The sequence below is a fragment of the Ascaphus truei genome, unplaced genomic scaffold, assembly GCF_040206685.1.
Source record: "Ascaphus truei isolate aAscTru1 unplaced genomic scaffold, aAscTru1.hap1 HAP1_SCAFFOLD_1119, whole genome shotgun sequence".
In the NCBI taxonomy this organism is placed as follows: domain Eukaryota; kingdom Metazoa; phylum Chordata; class Amphibia; order Anura; family Ascaphidae; genus Ascaphus; species Ascaphus truei.
Genome location: NW_027453985.1, coordinates 46,725 through 70,988, shown reverse-complemented (window position 1 = coordinate 70,988; position 24,264 = coordinate 46,725). Strand labels below are relative to the sequence as shown.

Here is a 24,264-nt window from a genome sequence, read left to right as displayed (position 1 = left end):
TCTCTCTCTCTCTCCTCTCACTCTCACCCTTCTCTCCTCTCTCCCTTCTCCCATCTTCCTTCTTTCTCCATCTCCCTTCTCTCTACATCTAACCTTCTCTCTCTCTGTAACCCTTCTCTCTCTCCCCTATCCCTTCTCTCTCTCCCTATCCCTTCTCTCTCTCCCTATCCCTTCTCTCTCTCCCTATCCCTTTTCTCTCTCCCTCTTCCTTCTCTCTCCCTATCCCTTGTCGCTCCCTCTGCCTTGTTTCTACCTCTCCCTTGTCTCTCCATTCTCTCTCCCTCTCTTCCTTCCTCTCCCTCTTCCTTCTCTCTCTCATCTTCCTTCTCTCTCCAACTTCCTTCTCTCTCCATCTTCCTTCTCTCTCCATCTTCCTTCTCTCTCCATCTTCCTTCTCTCTCCCTTTCCATTCTCTCTCCCTTTTCCTTCCGCTCCCTTTTCCTTCTCTCTCCCTCTCCCTTCTCTCTCCCTCCTCTCTCCCTTGTCACCCCCTCCTCTCTCCCTCTCCCTTCTCTCTCCCTATCCCTTCTCTCATCTCCTTTCCTTGTCTCTCCCTCTCCTTGTCTCTCCATTCTCTCTCCCTTTTCCTTCCCTCTCCCTTTCCTTCTCTCTTCCCTTTTCCTTCTCTCTCCTTTTCCCTTCTCTCTCCCTTTTCTTTCTCTCTCCCTTTTCTCACTCCCTTCTCTATCCCTCTGCCTTTCTCTCCCTTCTCTCTCCCTATCCCTTCTCTCTCCCTCTTCCTTCTCTCTCCCTCTTCCGTCTCTCTCCCTTTCCATGCTATCTCCCTTTTCCTTATCTCTCCATTCTCTCCCTTTTCCTTTCCCCTACCCTTTCCTTCGCTCTCCCTCTCCCTTCTCTCTCTCTCCACTCCCTTCTCTCTCTCCCCCTCCCTTCTCTCTCCCTCTCCCTTATAACTCCCTCGTCATTCCCTCTCCCTCTCCCTACTCTCTCTCAACCATTCCTTTCTCTCTCACCCTCTTCCTTCTCTCTGTCTCTCCCTCTCTCTTCTCTCTCTCCCTTCTCTCTCCTCTCTCCCTCTCCCTTCTCTCTCACTCTCCCTTCTCTCTCCATTTTCCTTGTCACTCCCTCATCTCTCTCTCTCTCTCTCTCTCTCTCTCTCTCTCTCTCTCTCTCTCTCTCTCTCTCTCTCTCTCTCTCTCTCTCTCTCTCTCTCTCTCTCTCTCTCTCCCTTCTCCATCTTCCTTCTTCTCCATCTTCCTTCTTCTCCATCTCCCTTCTCTCTACATCTACCTTCTCTCTCTCCATCTACCTTCTCTCTCTCCATATCCCTTCTCTCTCTCCCTCTTCCTTCTCTCTCCCTATCCCTTGTCGCTCCCTCTCCCTTGTTTCTACCTCTCCCTTGTCTCTCCATTCTCTCTCCCTCTTCCTTCTCTCTCCCTCTTCCTTCTCTCTCCCTCTTCCTTCTCTTTCCCTCTTCCTTATCTCTCCCTCTTCCTTCTCTCTCCATCTTCCTTCTCTCTCCATCTTCCTTCTCTCTCCATCTTCCTTCTCCCTCCCTCTTCCTTCTCTCTCCCTTTCCATTCTCTCTCCCTTTTCCTTTCCCCTCCCTTTTCCTTCTCTCTCCCTCTCCCTTCTCTCTCCCTCCTCTCTCCCTTGTCACCCCCTTCTCTCTCCCTTTCCCTTCTCTCTCCCTATCCCTTCTCTCTCCCTTTCCTTGTCGCTTCCTCTCCCTTGTTTCTACCTCTCCCTTGTCTCTCCATTCTCTCTCCCTTTCCTTCTCTCTCCCTTTCCTTCTCTCTCCCTTTCCTTCTCTCTCCCTTTTCCTTCTCTCTCCTTTTCCCTTCTCTCTCCCTTTTCTTTCTCTCTCCCTTTTCTCACTCCCTTCTCTATGCCTCTGCCTTCTCTCTGCCTTCTCTCTCCCTATCCCTTCTCTCTCCCTCTTCCTTCTCTCTCCCTCTTACTTCTCTCTCCCTTTCCATGCTCTCTCCCCTTTTCCTTATCTCCATTCTCTCCCTTTTCCTTGCCTCCCCTTTCCTTCGCTCTCCCTCTCCCTTCTCTCTCTCCACTCCCTTCTCTCTCTCTCTCCCCCTCCCTTCTCCCTTATAACTCCCTCGTCATTCCCTCTACCTCTCTCTCTCCCTCTCCCTTCTCTCTCTCTCCCTTTCCCTTCTCTCTCACCCTCTTCCTTCTCTCTGTCTCTCCCTCTCCCTTCTCTCTCTCTCCCTTTTCTCTCCCTCTCCCTTCTCTCCCTTTTCTCTCTCCTCTCTCCCTCTCCCTTCTCTCTCCCTCTCCCTTCTCTCTCCCTTTTCCTTGTCACTCCCTCATCACTCTCTTTCTCTCCCTTCTCTCTCTCTCTCCCTTTTCTCTCTCCCTCTTCCTTCGCTCTCCCTCCTCTCTCCCTTGTCACTCCCATCTCTCTCCCTCTCCCTTCTCTCTCCCTATCCCTTCTCTCTCCCTTTCCTTGTCTCTCCCTCTCCCTTGTCTCTCCATTCTCTCTCCCTCTTCCTTTTCTCTCCCTTTTCCTTTTCTCTCCCTTTTCCTTTTCTCTCCCTTTTCCTTTTCTCTCCCTTTTCCTTTTCTCTCCCTTTTCCTTTTCTCTCCCTTTTCCTTTTCTCTCCCTCTCCCTTCTCTCTCCCTCTCCCTTCTCTGTCCCTCCTCTCACACTTGTCACTCCCTTCTCTCTCCCTCTCCCTTCTCTCTCCCTCTCCCTTCTCTCTCCCTCTCCCTTCTCTCAAATTTTTTCTCTCTTACTGCCACTCTATCTCTTTCATTTCAACCCGTCTCTTGCTCTCACACACATTTCTTTCTTCCACTTCTCTCTCTCTCTTTCTTTCTCACACCGTCTCTTTCTCTCCCTGCTCTCTATTACTCTCCCTGACTAGCATCCCTGCTCTTTCTAAATCACCTGTATTTTACTCTCACAAATGTCCTTTCTTTCTCTCTCTCTCTCAAGGACTACCACTCTCCCCTCTCTCTCACAAACCCCTCTCTCACTCAGTCTAAGCATTGTTTATTTAGTCCATCAGTGAAAGAGGGTCCTCAACTGCATTGCTCTAAAGGGGATTGCATTATATTTTTTCACTTATCTTGGGTAAAATTTATTTGCAGTATGAAAATAGGTAAGTTCGTCTATCAAGATGCTGTTCACAAAGGACATACAAACAAAGAGGTAAGTAGTTGAGGTAAGTGAGTACACCTACACAATGCATTGCTTTTATCTCTCAGGATATAAAGCTTTGAGTTGATTTCTCTCCCTTTACACGAGTGTGCCCTTTTAGAGTCAGGCAGTGAACTCTTCGCTACTGTCCCATCTGCAGCGCTAGCTCGACTGTAAATTGGGGGAAGAAAGCATACCCCTTTACGGACGATAGACAGTAGTGCTTCTTCACTCCTAGCATACGGCAGAGGAGAAGCTCCACTCTGTACAAAACGGATCTAGTCCTCAATGTCCAAGTACTTAGTAGTGAGGTAAAAGCTAGCTCTTTACCTCTAAGGGTGCCTCTCGCTAACATGCAACGAATGCAAGAGTTTTCAAATTTTTGAATGACTAACTGCATATAAATACAACATGTCAATTGGATAGGGAATAGAATATATACAACAAAATAGAAAGGGCAGGCTCACAGACTGATTCCATGCCCTCCCTCACCTGCTCTTACCCTCCTTGACCCATGTTCACTATAACCCACCACCTCATCCACCTTCACCCACCCACCATTGCCCATTCACCAACACCTTCACTCACCCACACCTTCACTCATCCACTTTCAACCTACCTCACCTACATTCACCAACCTTTAACCCCACCTAAACACACCCTCCCTCTTCCACCTTAATCCTCACCCTCCCTCACCCACGTTTACTCTACCTTACTGGCCTCAACCTTACCTACAAAGCCTCCTATACCCATATTAACCATCCCTCACCCACCTTCAACATCACCTTCCCAAACCCTCCTTCACCCAACCTCCCTCACCCACCTTCTACCCTCCATCATCCATATTAAAATTCACCTTCACCACCCTTACCTGCACACCCATACCCAGCCTCACCCTTGCCCACTCACCCATACCTTAACTGACCCACACTTTTTTCACTCACCTTCATCCTCACCCTCCCAAACACATTTACTCACCCTCCCTAATCCACCTACAACACCACCTACCCACTCTCTTCATCATCCACCTTCCCTCACAAACCTTCAACCTCCCTTACCCACACCCACCATACATCCCTAAACCTCCCTCACCCACCTACCCACAACCTCCCTCACCTGCTTACCCACTTACACTTTTTCTTACCACACTTTCAACCCCAAACCACACCCTCCCTAAATTATTCAGAACTTAACTCTCATTGGTCAAGTGTGACTAAATGAGTCACATAACTAAAAATGTTCTATTCTTTTTTAACCAAACACAAATACAAAAATAATCATAAGGGTCAACCCTAACTTTGAACCCTAACCCTAACTCTTCTCTGATTGGTTAGTACCCAAATGAGTCACATACCTAAATTTTCGTATTCCCCTATAACCCTGGGCCAAACAAAAATAGAAAAATAACCCTAACTTTCAACCCTAACTTTCAACCCTAACTTTCAACCCTAACTCTTCTCTGATTGGTTAGTACCCAAATGAGTCACATACCTAAATTTTCGTATTCCCCTATAACCCTAACCCTAACCCTAACTTTGAACCCTAACCCTAACTCTTCTCTGATTGGTTAGTACCCAAATGAGTCACATACCTAAATTTTCGTATTCCCCTATAACCCTAACCCTAACCCTAACCCTAACCCTAACCCTACTCACCTATATCTCTCACCCCCGCACACAGCTTTGCGTATTCTCAGATGCCTCCACAAAGGCTATAGCAGCGGTGACCTACCTAAAAACCACGGACGTGGGTGGAAGTTACCACATCAGGTTCATCCTTGGCAAGGCTAAGCTGGCGCCACAACCCGACCATACTATACCCAGACTCGAGCTATGTGGTGCAGTGTTACCGGTAGAACTGGCGGAGCTCCTCGAGAACGAGATGGACAGCAAACCAGATGCCATCAGATTCTACACAGATAGCAGGGTGGTACTGGGCTACATATACAACAAGAAAAGAAGATTCTACATATACGTGGCCAACCGTGTAGAAAGAATCAGGAAGTCAACCCAAACAGAACAATGGCACCACGTGCCCACAGATCAGTACCCGCATCACAACTGCAGAACACGTCGTGGCTCACAGGACCAACGTCTCTTGCGCAGCCCGCGGAAACGCCACCAACCCCAGTTGGCGACTTTGAACTCGTGGATCCCGAGAAGGATACGGAGATAAGACCCATCACAGAGATTATCCTCCTAATGCCTTAATCGGACTATAACAAGGAAGAACTGACTACCAGTTCTGTGAACTCTGAGAGACATTGTGGTGCATCAAGCTAACCTAGAGCTGTGCATCCACCTACCTACCTTACCGAGATGGTAGAGGACTTCAAGCTGGTGGTACCAGCCGGTATCCCATCGTTATGTGGACATGAACTTTGCATTGTTATGTTATGATATTGCACATATGTTCCACATATACCTAGAATATAGTGGTATCTCCAGATACCAGACGGGGAGTGTCCTGGAAATAGATTCCATATTCCTCTGTCTCTCCTTTAGTTTATGGGTTCATTTCTCCCTTGTTCAGTTGCCTGTCATTTTCCCCTGTCCCAGCAGCTTGCTGTATTAGAAATGCAACATTATTGCTACATGTTGTGGTTTCCTTAGACATTTCAGTGAGTTGCTATAGCAACCCCAGCCTTTCTCCCAAATGGGCTAGTCTGCTTTCTCCCCCTCTGCTCTGCCTACAGATGGTCTGTCCCCAGGCTATCTTGCTACCCAGAATACATTGGGACTTCCTTTCCACCATTATCACTGGCTGAGTGAGTACCTTCTGTAACTGCTCTAGTGGCAGGATTACCCTTTTCACCTGCCCTTACTACAAATCACCCACAGAGAAACTTTATCCCATCACAAATATCTCTTCCACAAGTGCCTGTCTTTGTTGCCACTTTCCCTAAAATAAAGTGAAGAAAATATACAGGACTTGTTGCGTTTTGGAAAGAGAGCCAAGTTGAACCTATCTGGGCTAATCATCCTACACATGACCCTGGCCTCCAGAATAGTCCCTGTGGCTGCCCGCCCGGCGGGGAAACCGCGCAGCAGGCAGAGGAGCCAGGAGCGGGAAGGCAGACACACACACTCACCGTCTGCTCTGCACAAAGCGGAAGCCCCGCCCCCGGCTTCCTCAGACCTGCTTGCGACCAATCCCCTTCATCCCGGCCGGCATTCTAAGCCCCGCCTCCTTCATTCAAACCCATGCAGCTCTTCATCCAATCCCCCGGCAGCATTCACTCACACAGAGAATACTTACCAGCAGCCGCATCCTCCTCACCGCCGCCGTAACCGGGACACATTGGCTGGGACGCAAAAATATTCATTGTGGGCCGCATCCCCCTATTCTCTCTCCCTTCCCTCCCCACCCCCATTCGCTCAATCCCCTTTATTCTCTCTCCCCCCACCCATCTCCCTCTCCCCCCCCCCCTCCATTCTCTCCCCCCCTCCCCCATTCTCTCTCTGACCTGCACAGACGCACACAGCCACTGACCTACAGACACTCACACAGACCTACAGACACCAACACAGACAGACCAACAAAGACAATGACCACACACAGACACCCACACAGTCACTGCTGGCCTGCACAGACACACACAGCCACTGATACACACAGCCACAGATACACACACTCCCCCCAACACACACACACTCTCTCCTCCCCCCCACACACACACACTCTCCCCCCCCCCACACACACTCCCCACACCCCCCCCACACACACTCTCCCCCCCCCCCACACACACTCTCCACCCCCCCCCCCACACACACTCTCCACCCCCCCCACACACACACTCTCCCCCCACACACACACACTCTCCCCCCACACACACACTCTCCCCCACACACACACTCTCCCCCTCCCCAAACCCTGTCCCCCCCCCACCACACCCTCTCCCCCCCCCCCACACACACTCTCCTCCCCACACACACTCTCTCCTCCCCACACACACTCTCTCCTCCCCCACACACACTCTCCCCCCCCCCACACACACACACTCTTCCCCCCCACACACACTCTTCCCCCCCACACACACACTCTCCCCCTGACACACACTCTCCCCCCGCACACACACTCTCCCCCACACACACACTCTCCCCCCACACACACACTCTCCACCCATACACACTCTCCCCCACACACACACTCTCCCCCTCCCCACACCCTGTCCCCCCCCCACACCCTCTCCCCCCCCCCACACACACTCTCCTCCCCACACACACTCTCTCCTCCCCACACACACTCTCCCCCCCCCCCACACACACACACTCTTCCCCCCCACACACACTCTTCCCCCCCACACACACACTCTCCCCCCCCCCCACACACACTCTCCCCCTGACACACACTCTCCCCCCGCACACACACTCTCCCCCACACACACACTCTCCCCCCACACACACTCTCTCCCCCCCCACACACACATTCTCCCTCCCCCCACACACACATTCACTCTCCATCCCCCCCCACACACATAATCTCCCCCCTCCCCCCACACACATACACTCTCCCCCCCACACACACACTCTCCCCCACACACATTCTCCCCCCCCACACACACACTCTCCCCCCCACACACACACTCTCCCCCCCACACACACACTCTCCCCCCCACACACACACTCCCCCCCCACACACACCACTCCCCCCCACACACACTCCCCCCCCCCCCCCACACATCTCCCCCCCCCCCACACACACACACTTTCCCTCCCCCCCACACACACACTCTCCCCCCTCCACACACACACTCTCCCCCCCCATACAAACACACTCTCCCCCCCACACACACACTCTCCCCCCCACACACTCTCCCCCCCCACACACAACTTCCCCCCCCCACACACAGACTCTACCCCCACACACACACACTCCCCCCTGCACACTCCCCCCCACACACTCCCCCCCCACACACACACGCTCTCCCCCCACACACTATCCCCCCCACACACACTCACTCTCCCTCCTCCCCACACACACACTCTCCCTCCCCCCCACACACTCTCCCTCCCCCCCCCCACACACACTCTCCCTCCCCCCCCCACTCACACACAAAGTTGTTGGCCGCATGTGCCCGCGGGCCGCGAGTTTGACATGCTTGTTCTACGAGGACCTATACAGTGGAGAAAAAGTGGCACATAATGGAATGACAAAAATGGCTCTGAGGGAGTTCCTGACGAGCTCGGGCCTGCCAAAACTGAATAGGTTGAGAGAGTACCTAGGTGCAGATTCTACAATTGAGGAATTAACACAGGTCATTGAGGAGCTGAAGCCGTCAAAGGATTCGGGTCCAGGTGGCTTTTCAGGCCTCTAATATAAGAAATTCCTTAAACATCTGGCCCCCTGTTTGCTCCAGATGTTTAATGCAGTCTTAGCGGGGGCCTCATTCCCGGAACGGATGCTCCAAGTGTCTATCACAGTAATACACAAACCAGGTATAGATCCGCTAGATTGTAAAAGTTATAGCTAATATAACTAACTAGCTGAGAGACCCGGCGTTGCCCGGGATGTAATGTTCCCGTTCCTCTCTCTCCTCCCCCCTCTCTCTGTTTGTCCCCCATTCACATCAATCCAGTCCCCCCCCTCCCTCCCTCCTTTATAGCTTCATGTAGCGTGTGTGCGTCAGTGACTGTGTGTTTGCTCGCGCGTCAGTGAGTCTGAGGCAGAAACACAAACACACACAGACTGACTGACGCACACACAGTCAGTGTGTGCCTCAGTCAGTGTGTGCGTGCGTCAGTCAGGGTTTGTGTGCGCGTCAGTCAGTGTGCGCGTGCGTGCGGCAGTCAGTCAGTGTGTGCGCGGGGGGCGTCAAAGGCAGGGGGGGCGTCAAAGGGAGGGGGGGGGGCGTCAAAGGGAGGGGGGGGGGGGGAAAGGGAGGGGGGGGGCGTCAAAGGGAGGGGGGGGGCGTCAAAGGGAGGGGGGGGGCGTCAAAGGGAGGGGGGGGGCGTCAAAGGGAGGGGGGGGCGTCAAAGGGAGGGGGGGGGGCGTCAAAGGGAGGGGGGGGGCGTCAAAGGGAGGGGGGGGCGTCAAAGGGAGGGGGGGGGGCGTCAAAGGGAGGGGGGGGGGCGTCAAAGGGAGGGGGGGGGGCGTCAAAGGCATGGATTCCTCCCCCTGCATTTCCTGCAGTGGACAGGAGGGGGGGGGGGCAGTGGACAGGAGGGGGGGGGCAGTGGACAGGAGGGGGGGGGCAGTGGACAGGAGGGGGGGGGGCAGTGGACAGGAGGGGGGGGGGGCAGTGGACAGGAGGGGGGGGGGCAGTGGACAGGAGGGGGGGGGGGCAGTGGACAGGAGGGGGGGGGGGCAGTGGACAGGAGGGGGGGGGGCAGTGGACAGGAGGGGGGGGGGCAGTGGACAGGAGGGGGGGGCAGTGGACAGGAGGGGGGGGGGCAGTGGACAGGGGGGGGGGCAGTGGACAGGAGGGGGGGGGGCAGTGGACAGGAGGGGGGGGGGCAGTGGACAGGAGGGGGGGGGGGCAGTGGACAGGAGGGGGGGGGGGCAGTGGACAGGAGGGGGGGGGGCAGTGGACAGGAGGGGGGGGGCAGTGGACAGGAGGGGGGGGCAGTGGACAGGAGGGGGGACAGGAGGGGGGACGCAGTGGACAGGAGGGGGGACGCAGTGGACAGGAGGGGGGCGCAGTGGATAGGAGGGGGGGGCAGTGGATAGGAGGGGGGGGCAGTGGACAGTGACACACACACACACACACACACACACACACACACCTCAGTTGATGCGCCCTTTCTCAGTTCCGTTTGGCGCCGGAGGTGGGGAGCGACACCTACCTGTACTTCCGGGCGCCGCCACCATCTGACTCGGCGCCGCGAGGGAGGAAGGGGGTCCGCCATCTTACGCGCCGCGTGGCAGCTGCGGGAAGCGAGGTGATTTGGAGTGGGGAGGGGGGAGAGGTGATTTGGAGCGGGGAGAGGTGATTTGGAGCGGGGAGAGGTGATTTGGAGCGGTGAGGGGGAGAGGTGATTTGGAGCGGTGAGGGGGGAGAGGTGATGCCGCTGGGGAGGGGGAGAGGTGATTTGGAGCGGGGAGGGGGAGAGGTGATGCCGCTGGGGAGGGGGAGAGGTGATTTGGAGCGGGGAGGGGGAGAGGTGATGCCGCTGGGGAGGGGGAGAGGTGATGCCGCTGGGGAGGGGGAAGAGGTGATGCCGCTGGGGAGGGGGAAGAGGTGATGCCGCTGGGGAGGGGGAAGAGGTGATGCCGCTGGGGAGGGGGAAGAGGTGATGCCGCTGGGGAGCGGTGAGAGGTGATTTGGAGCGGTGAGAGGTGATTTGGAGCGGGGAGAGGTGATTTGGAGCGGGGAGAGGTGATTTGGAGCGGGGAGAGGTGATTTGGAGCGGGGAGAGGTGATTTGGAGCGTTGAGGGGGGAGAGGTGATTTGGGGAGGGGGAGAGGTGATGCCGCTGGGGAGGGGGGAGAGGTGATTTGGGGAGGGGGGAGAGGTGATTTGGAGCGGGGAGGGGGAGAGGTGATGCCGCTGGGGAGGGGGGAGAGGTGATTTGGAGCGGGGAGAGGTGTGTGTGTGTGTGTGTGTGTGTGTGTGTTTGTGTGTGTTTTATTTATTTTTTTGTACCTTTGGCCCGTCACTCCGCCTCAGGCCAATGAGAGGTGTGGGGGGCGGGCCAAGGGGGTGGTGTGAGTGTGTGAGGCCAATGAGAGGTGTGCGGGGGCGGGCGGGCCAAGGGACCAATGAGATTGCCGCTAGGGACACCGGACATCCAGACAGGCAGGCAAACATACAGTGCTTTCACTAATATAGTATATAAGTTACTTTTTACCCAGGAGCAGGAGGAGGGGGCCAGTCTCTGTATGAAATTCGAGCACAAACTGTTCAAGGATCTCTGCCTTGGTACGCTGTTCTGGTTGTATCCACAAGTGGTGGGCTATGGCCCAGGGTCTGTCTCTGTGTATTTGACTGTCCGGACCACTGCCGGTAGGTCTCCGGGGTGAGGCCTAGATGATCCAGAATGGCAGCCTTTAGTCTCTGATAGTCCGTGGCCTCGTCTGCCGGTAGAGCCTGGTTGGCTGCCTGCGTTTCTCCTATGAGGTTTGGAGCCAAAGTCGTTACCCAGCGACCAACTGTCCAGCCCTGGGCAGTGGCTACCCTTTTAAAAGAGAAGAGGAAAGCCTCTGGGTCTTCTGTTGGCTTTATTTTAGGCAGCATCACCAGCGATTTATTTGGAATCTATGGTCTGACTGAGACTGCACCTGGAGCCAGCATGTGGAGGAGCTTTTCTGTTTGCTGAGCCTGCTTGCTGGTGCAGGAACTGAGAAAACATTTCCTCCATTTTTTTAATGTGTGCCCTTTGGATGCATGGGCCATCCAAGATCCCACTTCGCACCACCTGTGGCAGGACGGCTTCGCAATAGGGTCAGTAGGAGTCCCAACCAGTGAGTAAGGCTTTTAACTCCAGTGGTTTATTTTCCACAATCAAATAAACATTAGGCACACTGTCCCTTTAAGGCAAACAAACCATAAAATAAAACCCTACTTCATTAGGGGACTAACTATACAGAAGGTCCCTATCTCTCCTCTGGGTAGCTAGCCTACTTCCAGGTTAAACAAGATTATGCAAATATCTGCAGTGAAAATATATAAAGTCCTTATCTGTGTTTGGGGAGCTTTGTCCCTAGAGAGTCCAAGTAATCCCTTCTGGATACTGCAACAGCAGCTTTAATTCCTCTGCAGGGTTAGGAGGCTGGTTACTAGTAGACAGGGCTGTGTCCAGCAGGCTTGTCTCAGCTTGTGGCAAACCTCTGTCTGGGGGAGCAGAACCTCCGGCGTACTTCCTGGTTTGGAAAAGTCTCTCTCCCTTCCTGCTCAGGTCTGGCATCTTATACAGCTGCCTGACAGCTACCTTAACTCAGCCCTGATGCCCAGGTATCTCTGTGTTAACCCTCTGACTGGTGGTTTCAGACGTCAGAGGTATGTTTCCCATGCATAATTGACAGCGAATGACTTCACCCTGTCACAATCATCCTCCTTCAGAGCTTTTTCAGGATGGTCATGGACAGGAAAGCCTTCCTGAGAATGAAACTCGCTGCTGTGAGCATACAGATGAGGTCAACACCCTAGTGTTAGCTGGATGACCGCTGCACCCTGCATAGAGCACAATCCGAGGCCTAACCCAGGGGTGCGCAAACTGGGGGGCACAACATTTTCAGAGTGCGGCGCTTAGAAGCCCCATGCTCTTCCCCACAACATTTAAATTAAATGCCGGGGGAGAGCGCGAGGCCTCTGTAAGGCTCTTACTTTGTCTCCGGCGGCTTCTTGTGGGTGCAGACAAAGCTTGCTTACCCCTGGCTTAAACCTTTCACTGTCAGGGAACAATGTGTTGCAGGCATCTCCGGCAGTGAAAGGATTAATCATACTACGTATTCAAACCTTGTTTTTTTTGTTTGTTTTGTTTTTCCCTGTATATAGTTTAAAAAATAAATTATATTAAAAAAACACGGATTGCTCTTTCCAACACGGTTTTTATTTTTAAAATCTGATGCTTTGTTCAGGAGATAGAAGCTTATGCAATATTAAGTGTCTGGGAGGTTAAAATAGAGCTCTCCCCAGGGCCCAGTGCTGTATAAAGTTTACCATGGTAACATCTGAAGCAAGAGATTAATGGAGACATAATTTCTAACTGTAGCCAGGTCCCCTCTGGCTCCCCGGTTCCCCGCCCTCTCTCCTCTTAACTCCGCTGCTGCCGTGTGGTTGCGGGTGGCGGCGAGCTCGCCAGCGGCCCCTCTGCAGGGTGCCGCCATGTTGGATTGGTGCATACGCATGCGCAAAGGCTCGCGCAGAAAGTGCGTGGCGGCCATTGAAGGGTTGCACATGCGCAGTGGAGTGAGCGCACATGGCGGCCCATAGGTGCTTAGGGGCAGGAGTACCACACGACGCCAGGGAGCCAATCGCTCGGCTAGGTCTCCTGCAGGAGATACTATTTTGTGGCTGGAATAGGAAGTGTCAGTAAGTGCTGGGACAGGACAGGGGTAGGAGGTATGTGAACAGGGGTCTGTGACCCTCTGCTCTAGGCCAGATTCCCCCTAGGCCCCAGCTAGGCCCCGGCTCCACCAATTAGTTTGTAGCTGCTACAGGGACAGGCCCTTAGGTAGGGACCCTGCCCCACTAGCTAGTAAATAGATCAGGGACACAGCTGGGACCTGGGACCAGATCACTCCTGCTGACAAAGACTGTCATCAAGGTGGGACACTCCAGCGGGAAACCACCCCACGCGGAGGCAGACTCGTCGCGGAGGCTATCGTTGGATCAACGCATCCCTTGTCTGTTCAGTCGGCGCGTCCGGTTGCTGGAGCACCCGGCAGGTACCTTACAGAACGTGCACCAACTGTACTACACTCCATTTAGTGGGCCGCGCAGTCACACACATTGGGGTGGGTGTGGGACCTTGTGGGACTGGGATTCTCTGGACACAGTGTGGGTTACACGGTGGTGGGGTACAGCCGTGTGAGGCGTGTGGCAGTTGTATCTTTAGTCACATAGAGTTATAAGGTATTATAGAGTATAAGATATGTTACAGTAAAGGCCTTTCTATTTTACATTGTGTGTGTTCATTGTTTGGGTCCTGTGAGGGGCTCCTCCCACTACGTTGGGATCCCTCTCAGGTGGAGGCGCTGCACCAAGGTTGTAAGTATATCACCCTAGGCTCCCCGTGGCGGAGGCTTAAGACCCTGTGAGCCAACAGGTAAAGGGCAGCACCTGTAGCCATCTTGTTTACGGGGAAACAGGGCTACATAACACTTAAAAGATTTTTTTAAAGAGCAGAACCTGCTGAGGCAGCGAAATACTAACATTTATCATATTTATCCTGATCAGTCCCTAAAAAACCTCCCTGAGAGCCTCGGTAACCACATTGGGACTCTATGGAATAGATTATATAGTCAGTTTAGTTTATATCAATGTCTGTTATTTCAGCGTTTAACGTATATAATGTGTTTATATTAACCAGCAGCCAATAAGTGGCTAATAGGGCTATTGGCCATTACTATGGGGGAGTGAGGCTTGTGGGGGAGCCCGTGTTGGGGGTAGGGGCCTCGGTAAGTGCCAGTGACATACCAAATAAGACATAAGTGAACTCTAAAGTTTAATGGACATAGGTGGGAGTTCAAAGATTGATCCGCTTTTGAGATCTCATGAGTATCTGCAGAGATTTCTGAGGTTTTCTTAGGATCTTTAATATAAAAGGGTGTTGGAGACCCGGGTACAATATCCCACATTGTAGAGTCCCACCTATTCCTGAGCCACCATATGCCTTTTGTCACAGAATGCCGTGACGGTCGCCATAGTCTTGATCATCTTTACAAAAAATGCATCTTTAGAATGTTCCGTGGCTGGAACTTCACTGCATTTCAAACACTAACATTTCAGGGATGAGACCTCAAACTTTGATAACTCATAACTGGTGCCTGCTTCTTCTGCGATAAGGAGCTGCCTCTGTTACCAAATTGCTTTAAGACCACTTTGGCAGTGTGTGGGTTAGCGCGCAGCATCCATTGCTCCATGCCTGGATATGGCGACCTGCTGCTTTGCCATGTGTGTGCCTCTGCAGACACGCTGGAGGTCGTTCCGTGTAAGACGGCAGCTGGACCACAGGCAGAGTGCCGTGGCGTTTATCCACGCTTTGTGGAGGGGATGCAGCCAGCGACGGAAGTACAGGAGACACATTCAAGATATCACGCTGCTCCAGGCCCTGTGCAGAGGCTACTTGCAGCGACGGAGGTACGGGGGGGGAGGGATGGGGACGGACATGGGGGGCAGTGGTTTTAAAGCAGTAATGTGCTCTTCTCACCGTGAAATGTAACCGCCTTCTCTCATTTTTAGCATTGCTGCGGTTTGCAGCAACCCCGCTCATTAAGAAAAAAAATTGAATTTTGTAAATATGAGTTGCCGAAAATTTGTCTCGTGGGGAGATTAAAATGGCTGCAATCCACTAAGAGTAGCATCTGTTGCATACACATATACATATACATATATATATATATATATATATATATATATATATATACATAGATATATACATATATATAAAACAACTGTAAATATTACTGTATGTTCATTTGCATGTCTTAGACAGGTCTGCAACCCTTGCTGCAGTGGAAGCGCTGTATGCTGGGCGATAATGGGGAAAGACAGGGTTGCAGACCTGTCTAAGACATGCAAATGAACATACAGTAATATTTACAGTTGCTTTATGCTTTACTGTGGAGGGTTTTTGTCACTTTTTTTACCCACCATAACCTTAATAATAGTGGTGATTACCTAGTCTAGTCTCAAACCTGCTTAGCCATTAAGACCAACCTCACACTGATGATACCCATCAAGGTTGAAACATGTCTGTGAGTGGGTTTAATGGCTTTGCATCTCATCCCAGCCTCTGTCTAAAAGCTGTGTTTAAAACAGCATGCATTGGCTTGAGGATTTGCTTGTGTAATACGAGCTTGAGACAAAAGGTGGCACTGAGTGTTCATTTGCATGTCATTTCCCAGTATCCCTTGCTGCAGTGGAAGCGCTGTATGCTGGGCGACAATGGGGAAAGACAGGGTTGCAGACCTGTCTAAGACATGCAAATGAACATACAGTAATATTTACAGTTGCTGTATGCTTTACTGTGGAGGGTTTTTGTCACTTTTTTTTACCCACCATAACCTTAATAATAGTGGTGATTACATATATATATATATCTGTATGAATGTATATATAATAGTCTGATTTCTGATTAGCTAAGCTTGTTGACTACTGTACCTGTGTGTACTCCGATGTATCATCCACGATGTAACATTAATGAAAAGAAAGAAATGGCGGGTGAGCAATGTCCGCCACCATTCACCCACATTAAGAAGGCAGGTGTTGCCATGGTAACAGATTATGCCGGTGAAATATGGTAATAAACAGATGCAAACTCGGCAGAAAATCAAGATTTAGTTGAAATGAAACATTAGAGATTAACACGGCAGGAGCTGCCAAGGTGTCACTTTTTGTGACTTACTACCTGTGTTATGTTCTATGGGATGTTACACATTCGTCCATCAAGTTCAACCTACGCTAAATGTGGATGACAGATACTTTATCCTATAACCCTATTTACAGTATATTGATCCATAGAAAGGCAAACAAAAAACCCCAGTAAAATATCATCTAATGATATCTCATTAGGGGAAAAATAAGTCCATTCCTGACTCCAAGAATTGGCAATCACATTACTCCCTGGATCAACATCTTTCCCATGTATACTTATTTGGTATATCCCTGTATTTCCTTTCTAAAAAGATGTCCAACCTTTTTTTTACACATCTATTGTATCTGCCATCACAGTCTCCATGGGTAATGAATTCCACATTTTCAAAATTATCATATCCCCTCTTAGCTGCCTCTTTTCTAATGTAAAAAAATCGAATTTAGCTAGCCTCTCCTCATAAATCAGATTATTTGTCCCATGTATTAATTTGGTGGCTCTTCTCTGCACTTTCTCCAATTTATAATGTCTTTTCTAAGGACTGGTGCCTACAATTGTACTCCATATTAAAGGTGTGGTCTTACTAATGCTTTGTAAAGGGGCATAATTATGTTTACTTCCCTTAAATCCATTGGCCATTTATTGTAAGATAAGATCTTGTTTGCCTTTGCAGTTACTGCATGACTTTGGGCACTATTGCTGTACACTATTTTGTACATTAACCTCTTGTGTGGAACCGTATCAAAGCCTATGCAAAATCGAAGTAGATCACAATAATTTAGTATTTTCTATAAATACTTTTTAGTGTAATTTTCAATCCCCAATATAATAGTGGTTGGATGGTAATGTTAATATAATATCCGTCTTACCAGGTACAAGGAGATGGTGTCTGAGAAGAGGAGACAGGAAGCCCTTGAACGAGAAGAGGAGCATAAATGGAGACATGACAACTCTGATGGAATGCAGAAGGCAGAAGAAGAGGAGAAAGGAGGGAGAAGGCAGAACGAGGTGGGGCAGGGGGAAGCAGAGGTGATGCCCGAGGAGAGCCTAGAGAGCAAGGAGAAGCTGACAGAGTAAGGACCTGCAGATATGTGGCATATCGGTCTGTGTGTACTTGTATCTGTATGATTCACTTATCAGAGAGAGTGACTGAGCATGGACTTCCCTTCCATCCATTGCCCATTTATTGTAAGATAAGATCTTGTTTGCCTTTGCAGTTACTGCATGACTTTGGGCACTATTGCTGTGTACAAGCACTCCTAAATCCTTCTCCATCAAGGATTCCCCCAATTTATCCCCATTTAATTTGCAAGTCTCCTGTTTATTCTTGTTTCTCAAATGCATAACCTTACATTTATCTGTATTAAACCTCATCTGCCATTTACCTGCCCAAGTTTCCAGTCTCCCCAAGTCCTTCTGGAGAGAAATTACATCCTGCTCTGATTCTACTACCTTACACAATTTAGTTTCATCAGCAAAGATTGAGACTTTGCTCTCGATGCCAACCTCAAGGTCATTAACAAACAAGTTAAAAAGCAGGGGTCCCAGTACCGATCCCTGAGGTACTCCACTCACGACTTTAGCCCAACCTGAAAAAGTTCCATTTACGACAACTCTATGTTGTGTATCCTTCAACCAGTTTTCAATCCAGGTGCAAATATTTTTAGAGTCCAATTTGCTTTATTTTGTACATTAACCTCTTGTGTGGAACCGTATCAAAGCCTATGCAAAATCTAAGTAGATCACAATAATTTAGTATTTTCTATAAATATTTTTAGTGTAATTTTCAATCCCCAATATAATAGTGGTTGGATGGTAATGTTAATATAATATCCGTCTTACCAGGTACAAGGAGATGGTGTCTGAGAAGAGCAGACAGGAAGCCCTTGAACGAGAAGAGGAGCATAAATGGAGACATGACAACTCCGATGGAGTGCAGAAGGCAGAAGAAGAGGAGAAAGGAGGGAGAAGGCAGAATGAGGTGGGGCAGGGGGAAGCAGCGGTGATGCCCGAGGAGGAGAATCCAGGGGAGAGCCTAGAGAGCAAGGAGAAGCTGACAGAGTAAGGACCTGCAGATATGTGGCATATCGGTCTGTGTGTACTTGTATCTGTATGATTCACTTATCAGAGAGAGTGACTGAGCATGGACTTCCCTTCCATCCATTGCCCATTTATTGTAAGATAAGATCTTGTTTGCCTTTGCAGTTACTGCATGACTTTGGGCACTATTGCTGTGTACAAGCACTCCTAAATACTTCTCCATCAAGGATTCCCCCAATTTATCCCCATTTAATTTGCAAGTCTCCTGTTTATTCTTGTTTCTCAAATGCATAACCTTACATTTATCTGTATTAAACCTCATCTACCATTTACCTGCCCAAGTTTCCAGTCTCCCCAAGTCCTTCTGGAGAGAAATTACATCCTGCTCTGATTCTACTACCTTACACAATTTAGTATCATCAGCAAAGATTGCGACTTTGCTCTCGATGCCAACCTCAAGGTCATTAACAAACAAGTTAAAAAGCAGGGGTCCCAGTACCGATCCCTGAGGTACTCCACTCACGACTTTAGCCCAACCTGAAAAAGTTCCATTTACGACAACTCTATGTTGTGTATCCTTCAACCAGTTTTCAATCCAGGTGCAAATATTTTTAGAGTCCAATTTGCTTTATTTTGTACAGTAACCTCTTGTGTGGAACCGTATCAAAGCCTATGCAAAATCTAAGTAGATCACAATAATTTAGTATTTTCTATAAATACTTTTTAGTGTAATTTTCAATCCCCAATATATTAGTGGTTGGATGGTAATGTTAATATAATATCCGTCTTACCAGGTACAAGGAGATGGTGTCTGAGAAGAGCAGACAGGAAGCCCTTGAACGAGAAGAGGAGCATAAATGGAGACATGACAACTCCGATGGAGTGCAGAAGGCAGAAGAAGAGGAGAAAGGAGGGAGAAGGCAGAACGAGGTGGGGCAGGGGGAAGCAAAGGTGATGCCCGAGAAGGAGAATCCAGGGGAGAGCCTAGAGAGCAAGGAGAAGCTGACAGAGTAAGGACCTGCAGATATGTGGCATATCGGTCTGTGTGTACTTGTATCTGTATGATTCACTTATCAGAGAGAGTGACTGAGCATGGACTTCCCTTCCATCCATTGCCCATTTATTGTAAGATAAGATCTTGTTTGCCTTTGCAGTTACTGCATGACTTTGGGCACTATTGCTGTGTACAAGCACTCCTAAATCCTTCTCCATCAAGGATTCCCCCAATTTATCCCCATTTAATTTGCAAGTCTCCTGTTTATTCTTGTTTCAAAAATGCATAACCTTACATGTATCTGTATTAAACCTCATCTGCCATTTACCTGCCCAAGTTTCCAGTCTCACCAAGTCCTTCTGGAGAGAAATTACATCCTGTTCTGATTCTACTACCTTACACAATTTAGTATCATCAGCCAAGATTGAGACTTTGCTCTCGATGCCAACCTCAAGGTCATTAACAAACAAGTTAAAAAGCAAGGGTCCCAGTACCGATCCCTGAGGTACTCCACTCACGACTTTAGCCCAACCTGAAAAAGTTCAATTTACGACAACTCTATGTTGTGTATCCTTCAACCAGTTTTCAATCCAGGTGCAAATATTTGTAGAGTCCAATTTGCTTTTAACCTCTTGTGTGGAACCGTATCAAAGCCTATGCAAAATCTAAGTAGATCACAATAATTTAGTATTTTCTATAAATACTTTTTAGTGTAATTTTCAATCCCCAATATAATAGTGGTTGGATGGTAATGTTAATATAATATCCGTCTTACCAGGTACAAGGAGATGGTGTCTGAGAAGAGCAGACAGGAAGCCCTTGAACGAGAAGAGGAGCATAAATGGAGACATGACAACTCCGATGGAGTGCAGAAGGCAGAAGAAGAGGAGAAAGGAGGGAGAAGGCAGAACGAGGTGGGGCAGGGGGAAGCAGCGGTGATGCCCGAGGAGGAGAATCCAGGGGAGAGCCTAGAGAGCAAGGAGAAGCTGACAGAGTAAGGACCTGCAGATATGTGGCATATCGGTCTGTGTGTACTTGTATCTGTATGATTCACTTATCAGAGAGAGAGGCTGAGCATGGACTGGTCATGTCTGCGATATGTTTCCTGTATAGTAATATATATTTTTCCTTAGTAAAGGAATGTATATTTATTTATAATACATACACCTTCAAAATGCAGAAGTATGTATATGAATTTGTACATGCATACAAATATATGTGTGTGTGTGTCTGTGTATGCATACAAATAGGGGGTATATATACACATCTGTGCAAGGGGGTTGAAATACATGGATGAGGGGGGGGGGTTGGAAATACAAGCAGGGTGTGTGTATATATGTGTGTTGTTTCACCTTCCAGGAACAAACTCCAGAGGAACCCGTCCAAGATCAGCGAAGCCAGCACCATCCAGAGCTCCTGCGACTTGGCGGGAGGGAGGAAGGTACATAGGGAGGGGGAGGGAGGAAGTTATATCAGGGGGAAGGGAGGGAGGAAGGTACATCAGGGGGGAGGGAGGGAAGAGTGTGAGCTGTGTGACGTGTCAAACCCTCTTGCAGCGCTCACATGTTACACCCCCCATTCTCTCACCCCATCCTCAACCGCAACCCGCTTCTGTCTCACCCTCCCTTCTCACTCGCCCCCTTTCTCTCTCGCCCCAACCTTTTCTCTCCCCCCCACCCTCCCTTCTCTTTTGCCCCGGCCTTCTCTCTCGCCCCGACCTTCTCAATCCTCTTGGGTAACAGAGGGAACACCTCCTTGTTGCCGTGGTAACACTGATCCCTCCCTCAGAACCTGGGAAACCATCACTTCGGGGTGCACGTGGGGGACCTGATCAGTGAGACGTCCTCGGTGCCCGTTGTCATGGAGATGCTCTTAGAGTACCTGGAGATGTACGGCCTGCACACGGAGGGCATCTACCGGAAGTGTGGGGCAGCCAATCGCATGCGAGAGCTCAAACAGTCCCTGGAGAACGGTGCGCTGGGATTGTGAGGGAACCGGGGGAGGCACACATTTAGGGACAAATAAGATATTATCATTTAAATGTGCAATCCCTGGCAGTTCACAATGAAACTACATTTTTGTAAAGAATGTCATTTTCCTGTAACATACAGTAACTGGGCTCAAAGCAAAACATTGGCTGCTGTCATTATTTGGGAAATAAAGCATTTAAAGGAGGGAGGATGCTTCTCAGCAGTGTTTACTCAACCTCTGGCCACCCTGTGAGAGCCAATAAAGATAAGGGAGGAGGGGGCTTTGCCTGTGCAAACTCCTGTTCAGCACATGGTGAAATCAGACAAAAGGGAAGCCAGAGGAAATCGCCCCCCCCCTCCCAAATCTCAGCTCATCGTGTTTACAAAGGAACTTGAAATAATGAATAATATATACTTATAGGTGTTATATATTTTTGTTTTTTTAAAAAGGCATAAGTCACCCAGGTGTGACCCCTTAAACATCTCACGGTCAGTAGTACATTTTGGTCCTAGGAGGGACTGACCCTTTAAACAGTGGAATAATATACAGGCAGTCCTCGGTTATCCGACACAATGCGTTACTCAAAATGGCGTTGGATAGCGAAACGTTGTAAAGCGAAACACGTTTTCCCACAGGAACACTGTTTAAATGAAAGGTTCCGTTCCTGAAGGCATTTTTAACACTAAAATACACCAAATATTTTACACAGGCAATAAGATATGCAGCACACACATACATTATATAGTGTATATACTGTATTATATATATATATATATATATATATATATATATATATAATATAACATAATAAATAATATATTATGTAATATAATATAATATTATATATATGCTCTTACGACGCTTTGCAACGTTGTTTATGTGTATATATATATATATTTATACATACACACATACACATAAACAACGTTGCAAAGCATCGTAAGAGCGCTGGATAAGCCGTTTTGGCGTTGTAAAAATGAACATAGGTATGCATTGCATAGCGCTGGATAAGCCATTCGTTGTAAAGCGAAGCGCTGTAAAACGAGGACTGCCTGTAATCGTCTTTAACACATTTAATTACTCTTAACTTTTTTCCTGGCAGACTACACAACGACACACTTCAGCTTACCAAAATGTTTTCATAAGGCCAGGTCCCCGCTGGCTACTGCAGCGACCGCTGTGGCGGACGCTGCAGGGACAAGAGCCGCCCCACAATGGGGCCGGGCCCGCTGCGAGTTTTTGAGGTACACATGAAAATTGAGATAGGAACTAGCGACAGAGCGCTAGGCCACGCCCACCGGCGGTTTAGCCAATGAGGGCGAACCTGCCAGGTGATGTCACGGCCGCGCCCCAGTAATGCCCCCCCCCCTGTCTTTCCCCTTGCAGCTCTCTGTAGACCGGAGAATTCGCAGGTGCGTGCAGCGCAGGCAGCGTGGCCGCAGCCTAATACTTATTTTTGTGAGGAGAAAAAAAACAATATTTCCATGTATCTAAAATGTTTTCTCTGTATTTGTGCTCCGCGGATAGTGCCTATAAAAGGGTGATGGGGATCGGTCATTACAAGTCCTCTTGTTTTCTCACATGTTTTCTGTCTCCCTTCTGGACAGACCCCAGCTCTGTGAAACTGGATAATTACCCCATCCACGTCATCACTGGCATCCTGAAGCAGTGGTTGCGTGAGCTCCCGGAGCCACTCATGACCTTCGCTCAGTACAACGAGTTCCTACGAGCCGTGGGTAAGTGCAGAGAGGAAGGTAACCCTCCCTCTGTAGAGTCGCGGGGCTTAGTGACAAATTGCAGAGAGGATCTCCACTGCAGAACACGAAATCCTGGATGGGCAGGAGAGATCTACAGTACCTTTGTGCTTTATCCTATGGTGGGAGGCGTAGACTCCATTGGCCAGAGATACTTTGTCACCCTGAGGTGAAAGGGAGCGATGCCGTATGCGCCTTATTTTTGGGTCACACTCAGTGGAACATCTACTCGGTCTGTTTCATTTTAATGTTGGAGGGACAGACTCCACCGGCTAAAAGTCCCTTTTGTTTGTGTCACTGTGGAAAGGGAGATATTGCATGGGCCATAGGCCTCTTATCTCTGTGTTAGACTTGGTGAACAGAAATCCTTTCAGTCTTTGTCACTCTGCTGGTGAAGCGACAGACTCAGTGGGCCATAAGTTATGTCTGTACGTCTGTCAGCTTCAAGTTGAGGGACAGACCACATGGGCCATAGGTCTCTCCTGTTTGTCACTGTCACCCAGTGGTTGGTGTGACACACTCCATGGGCCATAGGACTATTATGTCTGCCTCTTTTTACCAGGGGTACGGACTCTGGGTCAGGCTCAGTGGGACATGGGTGCCTTCTGTCTGTGCCACTGTCACCTGCAGTGGGAATGACAGGCGTCATGGTCCATAGTCCCCTTTGGTCTGTGATGCCCTGCAGTAGGAGAGTCAGACTCCAGGATCTGTGCCACACTAGACGAACAGACATTTACTTCTTTATCTCCACTAACCCTTGTAGCGCCTGAGGGGTCTGCCATGCACTGCAGAACAAGGTGTCCGGCCTCTCTAGCACTGAAGGTGTTTAGTAAACCTCTCCCACGTCTCCGTTACCCATCTATTGCTTTGCCTTCTCCCTTTAGAGCTCCCTGGGAAGCAGGAACAGCTGTGTGCCATCTACAAAGTTCTGGGACAGCTTCCCCAGGCCCATTACAACACTCTGGAGAGGCTGATCTTTCACCTTGTCAAGTAAGATGCAGGAGAGGTTGCAAACCCCTTTGTGTGATTGCAGGGGAGGATGCAGACCTGTAGTGCTCAATGTCAGTGTGCTGCTAGGAGTGTTCCTGGGCATACAGGAGCGGGCCCCAACTCTGTGTTCAAATGAGTCCCTCACTTGTCAGTGTATTGTTTTAATACACATAATATAATTTTAAATCTAAGATTTAATCAACCTAAATTCTGTGTGCATCTCCCCGGAGATAATCAGTCTGTAGACTTTCGTACACTTTTTAAATGGCTGTTTCCTCTCTTATAGACGTACGGATGAGGCCTGCATCAGAGAATCGGGGATTGTGTGTGTTATTTATTCCCAATACTGTATATATGTATATATGTATACACACACACACACACACACACACACACACACACACACACACACACACACAC

General features: G+C 49.6%; 1 protein-coding gene across 4 annotated transcripts in view; it reads left to right on the top strand.

Annotated features, from left to right (window-relative positions):
• The window catches only part of LOC142475233 (uncharacterized), a 38,145-nt gene that overhangs the window by 10,033 nt on the left and 3,848 nt on the right, over positions 1-24,264 (top strand). For 3 of the 4 annotated variants that reach the window (XM_075581202.1, XM_075581201.1, XM_075581198.1), the window contains exons 2-10: positions 3,070-3,130; positions 16,968-17,168; positions 17,941-18,156; positions 18,930-19,145; positions 19,908-20,123; positions 20,489-20,570; positions 20,918-21,101; positions 22,708-22,836; positions 23,739-23,844. In XM_075581202.1, the coding sequence (XP_075437317.1) occupies positions 3,099-3,130; positions 16,968-17,168; positions 17,941-18,156; positions 18,930-19,145; positions 19,908-20,123; positions 20,489-20,570; positions 20,918-21,101; positions 22,708-22,836; positions 23,739-23,844 (1,382 nt within the window). In that variant the 5' untranslated portion in view covers positions 3,070-3,098. Of the gene's footprint in view, positions 1-3,069; positions 3,131-10,887; positions 14,862-16,967; positions 17,169-17,940; positions 18,157-18,929; positions 19,146-19,907; positions 20,124-20,488; positions 20,571-20,917; positions 21,102-22,707; positions 22,837-23,738; positions 23,845-24,264 lie in introns of those variants that run through there. The other variant, XM_075581200.1, reaches the window with a different exon arrangement.